The 12,004-nt window shown below is 43.5% G+C and overlaps 1 protein-coding gene across 1 annotated transcript in view; it reads left to right on the top strand.

The window, feature by feature from the left end:
• Window positions 1–725: 725 nt before the first annotated feature.
• NDUFA10 (NADH:ubiquinone oxidoreductase subunit A10) overlaps window positions 726–12,004 on the top strand; it is a 46,902-nt gene continuing 35,623 nt past the window's right edge. The window contains exons 1-6 of the mRNA XM_064160003.1: window positions 726–858; window positions 1,872–2,040; window positions 2,635–2,850; window positions 4,122–4,208; window positions 5,159–5,280; window positions 7,749–7,828. Coding sequence (XP_064016073.1) covers window positions 778–858; window positions 1,872–2,040; window positions 2,635–2,850; window positions 4,122–4,208; window positions 5,159–5,280; window positions 7,749–7,828 — 755 coding nt within the window. The 5' untranslated portion in view covers window positions 726–777. The remainder of the gene's footprint in view (window positions 859–1,871; window positions 2,041–2,634; window positions 2,851–4,121; window positions 4,209–5,158; window positions 5,281–7,748; window positions 7,829–12,004) is intronic.

Here is a 12,004-nt window from a genome sequence, read left to right as displayed (position 1 = left end):
CTTCCCAGAGCTTTTTCTTCTCCGGGATGAACAACCCCCACCGCTTCAGCCTGTCTTCATGTGAGAAGTGTTCCTGTCCTCTGACCACCTCTGTGGTCTTTTTTCCCTTTGCAAATCCCGAGTGGGGCCTTTGCTCTAACAGACGGGTGCCCATCAGTCTGGAACAAGGAGTAGTGGGCCTGCCTACCCTCCCTCTGGTAAGAGGGGCAACACTGAGGAGGAGGCTGCCTTTGATGTTTCTGGCTGGCAGTGAGGAGGCAGCGAGGGCACAAGGGCTGCATCATCCACATCCAATTGTGTGAGCCACCACGCTGACTGCTGGAAAGCAACGCGACGACAGAACACCGCCAGTGTGCAGTGGCATCCTGTCATGGCAGAAAAGGCAGGAAGAAGCGGCTTGCCCGCGCAGAGGCCAAGCCCCGAACATCCCGCTCCTCTCCGCCCGCACACACAGCGGGCAGCGGCAGCATGAGGCGCCTTCGCAGGAGACCTCCTGTGCAGTTCGGCCAAGGGATCAACACCTGAGGAAGCGACAGGGACGCTGGTGCGGGAATGTGACTTCCCCGGAGCTCTGCCCGCAGAGCCGCGGGCCCGGCCGCCAGGGGACCCACTCGCCTGCCGCCCGCCCGCTCCAGGCCGACCGAGCCCAGCGGCGGGTCGGAGCGACCCAGCCCTCAGGACCGCCCCGCACGGGCCCCACCCTCCCCGCCACGGCGTCATCTCTCCGCGCCGCTGCCTCCGTCGCGTCGGGGCTGGCCGCGTCTCCTCGGTGCCGCTATGTCCTTGTGGGTGGGCAGGCTCGGTCCGGCTGCGGCCGCCGCCGCTCGGGGTCATCTGAGGAGTGCCGTCGTGCCGGCGGTGAGCGGGGCCAGGGAAGGGGGTGGTCCCTGCACCCAGCCACGGTCTCTCGGGCCGCAGAGGCCGACCGTCAGCGCGGCCGGGCGGGCTCACCTTGGGGCGCCCGAGCGTCTCCGGCCTCCCCGTGGGGTGGTGGCAGGGGCCTGAGCGGCTGTGGGGCTGCCCGCGCGGCCTTCTGCTCCTTCGGAGCGGAGCTGGGCCCCCGAGCTGGGCCCCCGAGCCGGCCTCTGCCAGCTCCCGGCGGCGTTCCTGGGCTCGGGGAGCGCTGAGGCGGGGAAAGGCTGAGCTAGGCTGAGCCTGGCTGCCCCGTAGAAAGTGTCATTCCCAGGGGGATTCGAAGAGAAGGAGATTTTCGGTAGAGGTACAAGCAAATAGATGTGAGTCTGGAGTGTGGTGACACAGTGAGCTTAAGCTTGTGAATGGCATCTCTGGTGGTTCGAGCAGAAGAATAGCATGCGAAAATAAATTCGCTGGTGTGCAAGCAAGGTCATGTCATTGTTCAAGTCAAGCTGTATCCTGTTTGCACCAGTTTCTTGTCGCCTTTGCTGCGGAATGGTTAGTAAGATAATGCCATCAGCTTTACAGGCCAGGTGCTATTTCTTCACACCTTTGATCAGGGACTGTTTTGTGCAGAAATGAAGCTGTAATTCTCTGGAGAGACTTGGGGGGGTCCTGAAACAGGGAGAAAGTTTAATGTTAATATATGCCCAACAACAACTAACCAAACAAAAATTGACTGTAGAGTCTGCCTTAGGAATGCAGGGCACATTGTGTGTAGTCTTCAGTAAGTCTGGAAGGCTTTGGCCATGAAGGTTCAGAGCAGACTTCAGGCAGAGCCATCCTGTTTTAGAGGCACTGAGAAGTGTTTTATGGCCTCTGTTATCTCAGCCTTGTCAAATGTGTGAGTGTATATCCTCCTGCACGTGCAGGAGGTCTGAAAAAAGGTGCATTTTGAGCATGCCTGGTTCATCTAAGAGAACTAAAATATGTGGATGTTGTTGTTTTTCTTTCAGGCAAGAATTCATGTTAGCCCTGAGCGGAATTTGGAGTATGGTTGGTTGGCTTATATGTTGGGAGAAAGAACTACGAAAAAGTTCACTGAATACAGCAAAGTCTTCACAGTGGAGGGGAACTTATCCTCTGGGAAGGGCAAGCTTGCACAAAAAATAGCAGAAAAACTAGGTAAATCTTATTTAACCTGTTTCTCTAATAGCTAATAGAATTTAACAGTGTAGTTGTGATTCTTGTGTGAAGAAAGATACTTCACCTAAACAGCAATTCTCTGAGTAGCAGTTAGGTAGGCAGTGCTTCATGTGAAGGGCCTATGGACAAGAGGACAACACAGTGTTGGTGAAGTATGAAATGATAGTTGGAATACTTACCAAATCTGTGGGATACTTGAGAAGGTGTGATTTGTTGTGCATGAAATTTCAGTTCTAATGAAGTCACTTTGCTCACTGAGTTTCTGGCTCTGGTAAAGTCACTAAGCACCTTGAGCATGGGTGTAGCAAAGCTTCAAGGTGCTTAGAGGATTAGGGGGAAAAAGGTTCTGCTTAGAACCAGCTCTCATTGGGAAGGTGAAAGTGGCAATACTTCAAATTAAGGTTTATCTGCCCTCTGTAATGTGATTGACCAAAGGCTTTTGTGCTGTTTGTAGTAGGGGTTGCTTAAAATACAGCTATATATTGAAATAAGCTGAACAGATGTTTACTGCAAATGAATAAAACTTAGTGTTTTTGTTTGTGCTTTCTTGTGGCTTCTTCCTTTTTTTGTTAGGAATGAAGTATTTCCCAGAAGCAGACATCCATTATCTAAATACAATCTCGGGAGATGGATCACAGCTGCCTGAGAAATTTAATGGTTTCTGTAACCTTGAGAGGTTTTACAATGATCCGAAATGTGCTGATGGACATTCTTATCGACTGCAGGCTTGGCTGTTTGGCAACCGTGTTTTACAGTACGCTGATGCTTTGGAGCATCTGCTGGCTACAGGTTAGCATTCACAGTAAATACATTTGGTTTCTAAATTAACTTCTAAGTATAAGCTGTCAGTGAGCTGTTTTGAAGTACTTTGCTGGTATCGGTATCTATAGTGGGTTGGGAACCACCCCACCGAAATTTACCAGACCAGCTCAGATGGATTGGAAGTAAGGTGAAGCTATATTTACAGCAAAGCTAAATTTACAAGCATATATACACAATATATTTACATGTATTTACAGTTATATACAATGTAGAAATAGTAGAAAAATCCAAACTTCTCCTGTCGGACAAAGAAAGTCCAGAAGGGACCAATACCACCCTATCTCTCCCAGCCAGAAAACAACTAGCAAGGCATATGTGTTACCTGGTCAGTCAGAGTTAGTGGAAGAGATAGAGAGAGAAGTGACGAGAGAATTGCCCCAGAGCAAAGAAGAAATAACTGTTTATACTTTGGCTTTCTGTACCTTTTAGGAAATCAGTGAGTAATAGACTTTATCATTATTTTCTTTTTACAACCAATGATCTAATTTCTCTCAGAGTATTCCAATGGGCTTTAAACTAGCACAGCATCTTAAAATGAAAAGTTCTTTTATTGTTAAGCTTTTTGTCTTTTTTTCCCCCTCCTAATACAGAATGAGTCCACTTAGATAACTCTTTTGAACATTTTCTGTTAGAACAGTATCTGGTATCATTTCCAGCAAAGGAAATATGTGCCACTTACCAATTTAGTTTTCATTTGACAATCTCTGATGATTGTTTTCAGAAAGACATTTTAAACATCCCAAGGGAGCCATGAGTTTTACCACCTTTTAAGAACTCTGCTTGACTTTGGTCCTGATGGTGTCTTTTGTTCAGACTTTCACTAAATGCTCTTTCGTAATGGCATTGTTGAAATTTAAGTGTCTTCTGGTGAGAAAAGATCTCCTTTACCAGTGCTGATTTAACTGTTGTTTGTTCTTTAATAAGTATTTTCCAAAAAAGATGGGAAGATGTGAATGCTAGAAAGTTTCAAACACATATGTCAATGTACTCCTTGGATACAGTAATGCTTTGCTGCTGTAGTGATAGGGATGGTGGGAGAACACATGGGTAATGCAGCCATGTTCAACATTACATATCCAGTATGTTTGTGCAATCCTAAACTTGGCTTTTTTGTTTTATATGGAGTTGCTAGAAAAGCATTCAGAAAATTGAATGTAAGTGCAGTACTGTCTTTAATTTGAAATGCTGCTGCTGCCAGCAGTCTCTGAACCTTGCTGACTGGGACCTACTTGTTGCAGGACAAGGCGTGGTGATGGAGCGCTCTCCCTACAGTGACTTTGTGTTTCTGGATGCAATGTTTAAACAAGGCTATATCCACAAACGCTGTAAGTTACTTGAATGTAGAAGGAAGTTATTTGCCATAGTCTTAGCCAGAAATGTGATAAATTCAATTTTCAAGAAACAGAACGGCCTGCTTGGGTGGTGGACTAGTTTAAGTATTCAGGGTTGTTCATAAGGTGTTAAGCACCTTACTATTCTAGGCATCAGGGACCAACCTCAGGCCATAAGACTGACAGTTTTTTGTCAAGGCTTCATTTCTGCTTATGTTAAAGAAAATGTTTTTTGTATTGCTTTTGTCCTATCAACCAGAACTGTTGTAGTTCCCTGGAAATGTGGTTGTGTATGCTGACCACTGAAGGTACTTCAGGCAGACTATAACCTTGCAAGCTTAGGTGGGAGGTTAAGTAACGGGTTTTTTTTTGAGAGGTCTGCTATTACTTTTCGAGGAGCACAGATCTCTTGAATAACAGTAACTGGAGGCCCAGAGTGTCTCCACAGTGTAGGTGAGGGAGGGCTACTGTTGGGTTGTTGGTCTCTGAAATTACTTACTTCAGCTGAGGATGATTTTGTGTGCATTGGAGGTTAGGGTGAATGCCTCCCTGTTCTGTGGGTTTCCTCCCATTTGGGAAATAAGTCTTGTTGAGTCATGACTTCTTTTCATTACCACCTTTCCCACACTATTACCTTGGTGGTAGGACAGGGCCATTTATTTCATGTGTGAGGCTGTGACAGAAGGCATCCCCAGCCAGCTGACCTGAGTGGTGGAGCCTCTGTGATGTTTCGAGAGGCTGTTTCTAAATAACAGAGGAAAAACCAAGGTTTCTCTAAACTTAGGTCACAAATAAATCTGCACTTCAATAAAACCATATTAAGGTTCTTATATCTCCATCTTGTGGCTTCTTTGTTTAATTGTTTTTTGCTTCTTTTTTGATAAATGCTTGTTCTAGAAATGGAATCCTATCTGAGGAAGAGCCTACCCTTTATTTTTGTACAGGTCTTGATCACTACAAGGAGATCAAAGAGATCAGCATTTGTGAATTCTTGCCACCGCATTTGGTTATCTATGTAGATGTACCTGTCCCAGAGGTACAGAAGAGGATTCAAGAGAAAGGAGAGGTAATTATCTCTTGCTACTGTAACTTGCTATTAATGTGTGTTGGAATTGTGCCCTTACATGTGTTTTCTGAAACTGTGTAGGTATTCTGATATGCTTGCTCTGGAAAAAAAAAACCATCAAACAAGCGAAACTCAATGACATAATAAAATAAACAATAAAAACAGCAACCTTTTTTTGTCTGCATGAGTATGCTGTCATTTCTGTGTTGAAAAGTTCTATAAAGTTTATCTGCTCTTAAACCCCAACCTTTGTAGCTGCCATTGCAGGAGTTGCAGACAGGTAACATGCTTCTTGCAATAAAGTCTTAAGATATATGTACTTCCTAAGTGCCAGAAGTGCCTGTCAGCTTCCCCAGCTAACTGCTCTTTCAGACTTGTTATCAGCAATTTTAACTGAATTTCTGAAAATTAAGAGAATTACTGTTTGGTGCTCTTGTGCTAACAGAGGGAAACCATCACTTCCAACTTAAAACTGAGTTTTGTGTAGATATTTCTTGAAATATAATACCTGGGAAGCTCTCTGGCTAGTGTCACAAACTTGATGAGGTTAACAAGTTACTACTTGTCACTAGTGCAACTTCAATGTAGTTTGAGGTCATGCTGTGTGACTCTTTATGACCTTTGACAGCTTGGACATGACAACTTCTGCTCTTAAAGCTCCTTCTTTGAGAGAGATGACATGATCGCTTTCTTCAAGATGTTGTTTTTGAAGTCATAGCTCTGGATGGAGACTGTTAAAATGAAAAGAATATTAATGTAGCTCTATAGTATTGCCTTCAAATTACCTCTTGTTATACCATTTCACTGCATTATTGGGTTAAGACAGTCTTGGATCAGAAGAGCTGTGGAATATTTCATATACTGACTAAAGTTGTGGTTTTTTTGTTTCCCTGCTATATTTAGACATGTACTTCTAACTGTTCTTAAATATGTTAGGAGTATTAACTGTTTAGCTCATACATTGCTCAAAGACTGAGGGAAATAAGTAGACAAAGTACTTAGCAGTGGAAAGCTTTGGAGATTCAAAGAAAACTTTGATTTATGACTAAAGAAATTGTCACCTCTCTGAGGTATTTAGTGATGCCTGCTTCATGGAGCATATATGCTTGTGTTCATGTGCCAGGGTGAGCTAACAGTGTTTCATTTTGTGGTTTCCTGCTCATTTAAGGGAGGGACTGATGATTGCTGAAGGGCAGTGACCTCAGAGCCATGCATGGAAGGCTGCCTTTGCTGCTTTGTGATTTGTGTGGCCTGAATTTTGTAGTCTACCAATCGAGTGACTTTCCCATTCTGCCCTGCAGCAGTTTAGGCCTCTGCACTTTCATGAACAAGATTCATTTGTATAAGAAAACTGTATAGCAATTTTGTTTTGGCACCTTCAGTGACAGAATTAGAAGCTTCTCACTGTATTGTGAGAACCTGTGAGCTCCCTGCCATTGGAACATATAGTGTCAATTTTGAGACCTTTATGGAGAAAATGCTGCTTGGAGCAATGATTGCTGAATGCTGGTGCTGATAGTTTTGGGAATTCTGCCTCCTTTGGGGGGTGGAGTCTTGGACTTGTGTTCAGTATGCCATTGCTGGCACTGAAAAAGCCCTCCAGTGGTCCCAACTAGCAGAGGTGCAGATCCTTCCAACGTAATGGGCATCTCAGATGAACGTTTTAAGCAGGAAATGTACTTTAGATTTGAACTGAAGGCAACACATGGTAGATGAGAGAAATCTGTAGCATTTTTCCCATGGGGTGTTAAAGTCCACCATGTGGCAGACACATCTGGTGGTGAACTGCTTTAAAAGCAAGTATAATAACCATGAAATCTCTAAGGTATTCGGAACGGGTGATTGTCCATGCACTTGCCTGAAACTGGAGGAATGGTTGCACTTCAGTACTGTCAGTGAAAAGAAAGACTTGGATAACCTTCTAGTCTGTGGTTCTCTTTCATTTTAATTGTTTTTTGACTGGCTGATTATGTGTGACATGAGTATGCAGGTACCTGGGATTATTCAGCCCTTGGAGAGTTTAACTTTTTGAGACTCTTTGATGCTCTTAGTCTGTGACCTCCTGGAGAACAAGGTAGTTACTGTAACGAACTGAAATAAGTTGCCAGAAAGTTTATTTTGCTTTTGCTGTCTTCTGCTGAACATACTTTTCCCTTTCTAGGTTCACTAGTGTATTAGAAGAAGCTTACTTGTATGGCTAACTGTTGAAACAGTGGGCAAAGCATGACAAAGCAACAATTAATGCAGTCTGGCTTGTTCCTTGGGGTACTCTAGATACTTAGTGTCATATAAGTTCTGAGCATTCCAAATGTCTTAATTATTCAATTTTTCATTAATGTGTTTGTGGCTCACTGGGGATTTGGTTCAAATACAAGAGTGAGTTCTTGACAGATAGTGCTTAGACTGGAATGTGCATTGGTGGGGAAAAAAGAGAAAATTCACATAACAATCTTGTTTTTTGTTTTTAGCCTTATGAGAAAAAGGTGTCTCCCTTGTATCTACAGGACATTGAGGATGCTTACAAGAAAACCTTCTTGCCGGAGATCAGGTTAGCAAACTGAATTCTTTTAGAATCATAGAATGTATCATCCAGTTCCAACCTCCCCCTGCCATAGGCAGGGACACCTCCCACTCTAACAGGTTGCTTAGAGCCTCATCCAACCTAGCCTTGAACACCTCCAGGGAGGAAGCATCCACAACCTTCCTGGAAAACCTGTTCCAGTGTCTCCCCACCCTCACTGTGAAGAACCTAACATCTAGTTTGAATCTCCCCTCTTCCAGTTTAAACCCATTACCCCTTGTCCTGCCATTACAAGACCTTGTAAATAGTCCCTCCCCAGGACTGAGTCTTTGAGTAAAAATGTGTGCAAATCCTAAAATCTCTGCCAATAAGCAAATCTTGTCAGTTGAGAAGTCTTTTGTGCTGTGTGGTTGCAATATTGTGGCAATGGTATCAAATGTGTACAATATTATGGGGTATTGCATCTGTGGCATGACTGTATACTTGTTTGTTGTATTTGGGAAGCCTGATGCCAGTGTTACAATGTTGGAATATTATAAAGCTGTTTTAGGTAATCATAGAATTGTCAGGGCTGAAAGGCATCTCAAGGATCATCTAGTTCCACCCCCCTTGCCATGGGCAGGGACACCTCACACTAGATCACTTTGCTCAGAGCTCCATCCAGTCTGGCCTTAAAGACCTCCAGGGATGGGACTTCCACTGCCTCCCTGGGCAGCCTGTTCCGGTGTCTCACTGTGATGGTTTGGGTGTTCCCTGTCCCCCCACACTTTGGAAATCACCCAGACTAGACTCAGCTGACTCTGGAAATTGAATGAAGCTTATTATTTAGAGCTTAGCAGAATATACAAGCAGATATTTACAGTATATACAGAAATATACAAGATAAAAGGTAATACAGAAACACAACAGTCCTCCCAGAAACCTGAGTCCCCAGGAGGGGCTCCCAGCCACCCCTTCACCTTCCCCCTACTCCTCTCAACCTTAGCAGAGTCCCAAGGAAGAATGGAGGTTCAGCCAAGGGGTTAGGAAGCAAAGTGGATTAGTCAGAGAGAGAGAGATGCAGCTTGGAGCTCCCCAACAAGAGTAGTGCCTTATCTATGTTTTGATTCTTGTTCTTATACATCTCAGCAAGCCTATGAGGGACATCACCATTGTTTTCCTTTCACAGCCTGTAATCTAACTCTTCTCAACAAAATGTTCTAGCTCCCTTCAAACTATCACACTAGCCACCCTTATGGTAAAGAATTACTGTCTAGTAAAACAGTGTTTTTCTAAATTTTAACAAATTGAATGGATAAAGAGTTGTACAATAGTAAGTTAAATGGAATTTATTAATTAACTTACCAGTGTTGCAAAGCTCATGGGCCCTGACCTGCAGTGTTGTTCCATCCTGCTTTGTTGAGGCACTGAGGCATTGCATCTTTTCTGTTGTGAAGTCAGATACAGGGAAGCATAAACTTTTTCATAGTTCAAAAAACGCTTCAGGAACAAAGCCAGGAATCTGTTCTGTTTGCTCTGCAAAACCAAGGTCTGTCTCCCTTTATGACAGTATTGTCTATGTGGTTGGTGTGGATGCCTCTGCTCTTCCTGTTAGCTTGTGACAGTGGCTGAAGTGGCTTATGGATGTGTAGAAGGCTGTAAGGTATAGCAGTGCTTGCATGATTTGAGTAGCATGTGATGTAATAAAATTTTCTCAGGACATTTTGGAAGGTTTGGGGTTTTCCTCTCCTGAAACTACCTTTCAGTTGTCCTGACTTTGACTAGTTTCTTGGTAGTTTTACATAGTAAAAGGAGAAATAAATTTCCATTTTTGTTGTGGGGTGGTGTTTTTTCTTGCTTCTGCTTCTTGACCTTATGAGGCATGCACCTGACAGCTTTTCACATTTGAAAAGGGGTTGATGGACTTGGTGCTCAAAGGAGGCAGCAGTGCAGGCTTTACTTACAGAGACTGAAGGGTTTTTTTGGGCTTGGTTGGCTTTCTCTAGCTGAGAAGCAAGAATGTGTGCACTGTAGACTTGAGATGAAGAGACTCCTAGGTCTTATAGGTGTAGTATGTAGCAAATCAGACTGTCTTAATCTAAAAGCATGTGAACATAAGCAGTCACAGTCCCTCATGAAGAACTTTCTGGAAAGGACACTCTTAAAGGTCAAAGAGCCAGATTTACTTTACATCAAAATGATCTGTAATCCAGCTGACTAAGTGAAAGGAGATCTTCAGGTATATAGTAGCCTGCTTGTTTACTCTTTCTTGCTCCATTTCCCAGGGTAAATCAGTATAATTGTGCTGTCAGCAGCTGAACTGAGTAACTTCTTCCTGACCTTGTAATTCATACAAGGCAGATGTTGGTATGATGCATGGTCAGATGCCTTCCAGTGCATCCTCCATGGGTTAGTAGCTAGTGCACGGCTTCCAGAAGGAAACAGGCTGAGTATGGATTGGGAGGGTGGGAAACCTTGGGACTGGCATCCCCCCCGAGGGCAGAGCTGTTTTGAATTTATGGGTGAAGATAAAAATGCTGCTTGTTCTTTGGATCAAATCGAGTTTCAGCAATACACCATGGTGTTTAGTGAGGCTAAATCCTAGACCTGGTCCTGCTGTGATTTCAACTCTTTCCCCTTTGTCTGTACATGGTCAGTACACTTGTTAAGCAAACGCCCTCCGGTTGGCATCCTCATCAGTGGATGGGTATACAGTGGCTTGTCAGATCAATCTTTGTGCTCAGATCTGAAGGACATCTCTGTCCCCTTGGTGTGGGGGAGTTGTGAATGTGTGAAATTTCAGCTTTGCATGTCTCCGGAGCTCACTGATGCCTTGTGTGTTGGGTAAATACACAGGAGCTTCAGCTGTGTTTAGCTGTCTGTTTGCTAACTTGCAAGCATTACATTCATACCTAGCCATTAGTCTCTAGGCAGATGGGTATATAATTCCCTGACTAACCCTTGAGGATGACCAAAACCTGGTTCAGACAGACTAAAGAGAGTTGTTACAGACGGTTTAACAACCTCATGCATGCTTTCCCGCTTGTTTGCTTGTCCTATCACTACTTTTGAAGTGCAGCAGACAAACAGTTTGTTACTTAGTAAAATTCCTGTTACCTTGTTTTGTTCGCTTGGAACAACTTGATGGTGCTTGATGTGTTTTACAGTGAACATTGGACCACCTTAAAATTGATGCTTCTTTTGTAGTTTGACATGTTCATGAGCATCTTTTAACGTTTCTTTGATAGTGATTTGTGAGTCAGCTGTTGTGACTATGATTTTGAACAGACAGCTTCTGTTTTCAATTTGATTTTTCTTTTCCTGGACCAAAGCACTAAGATTGCTAATGTTCTCCTTGATACCAGTGCTGTTTCTGCTGAGCAGATGTTTTATCTTAATGAAAATCCTAATCATCTGCCAAATATTAAATGATTTCATCTGCATTGTTGCAGCAGTTGCCAGTGTAACAGTCTGGTGAAGTGTAATTACCAACACTTGGTGTTGAAGGTGTATGTGCTACACTGTAACAGCAGCTCCTTTTGGAAGGAGGACGTTTATTTTCTTCCTCTGACTGAAGAGTCCTGTGAGCTTTTCTGCTTTCTTTTCAAGTTGAGAGCAAACTCTTTAAGTAGTTCACCTACTAAGAGCACCCATTTGAATGGCTGACTGGAAGAGCTTGGGGTCTCATAGGAATTAAAGGCATTTGATGAATGAACTTTTTATACCAGAGCTGTTTTATCCAACCAATGTTAATGAAGTCCAGAAACTAGTTTGGACTGCTGCATTTACAAGTTTTATATTGTGACTACTTCAAACATCTTAGATGCCAGCCTTAATACTGCTTAAACTTGGAAGTGGTTGGCTCAACAGTCTGTAAATTCTTCTCCATGCTCTTCGGCTTTGCTCTGTGTGTGTGTTTTTTTTTTGATGTAGCATGCATTCTGGGCTTCCAGTTTATTTTCTCTGGTTTTGTTAGCTAAATGAAAGGTCTTCCAGAGCACTTGGAGCAGGTTTTGCCACATGTCTTACCAAGGGTGGCTGTGCGTGTGCAGTACACCTAGGAACTGCTGTCATGGCCCTACTCTGCAAGTGACTTTTCTATGATGGTTGCTCTATGTGTAAGAAAATCTTGTAACCAGGAAGCTATTAATCTGTTTTAAATGTTTTTATACTTAGAGATCCTGCTGCCTGCATTTTATTGCTTCAGTTAGCTCCATTTTAGTT

Source organism: Pogoniulus pusillus, chromosome 2, assembly GCF_015220805.1.
Source record: "Pogoniulus pusillus isolate bPogPus1 chromosome 2, bPogPus1.pri, whole genome shotgun sequence".
Taxonomy (NCBI): Eukaryota; Metazoa; Chordata; class Aves; order Piciformes; family Lybiidae; genus Pogoniulus; species Pogoniulus pusillus.
This window is presented reverse-complemented; position numbering and strand designations above follow the sequence as displayed.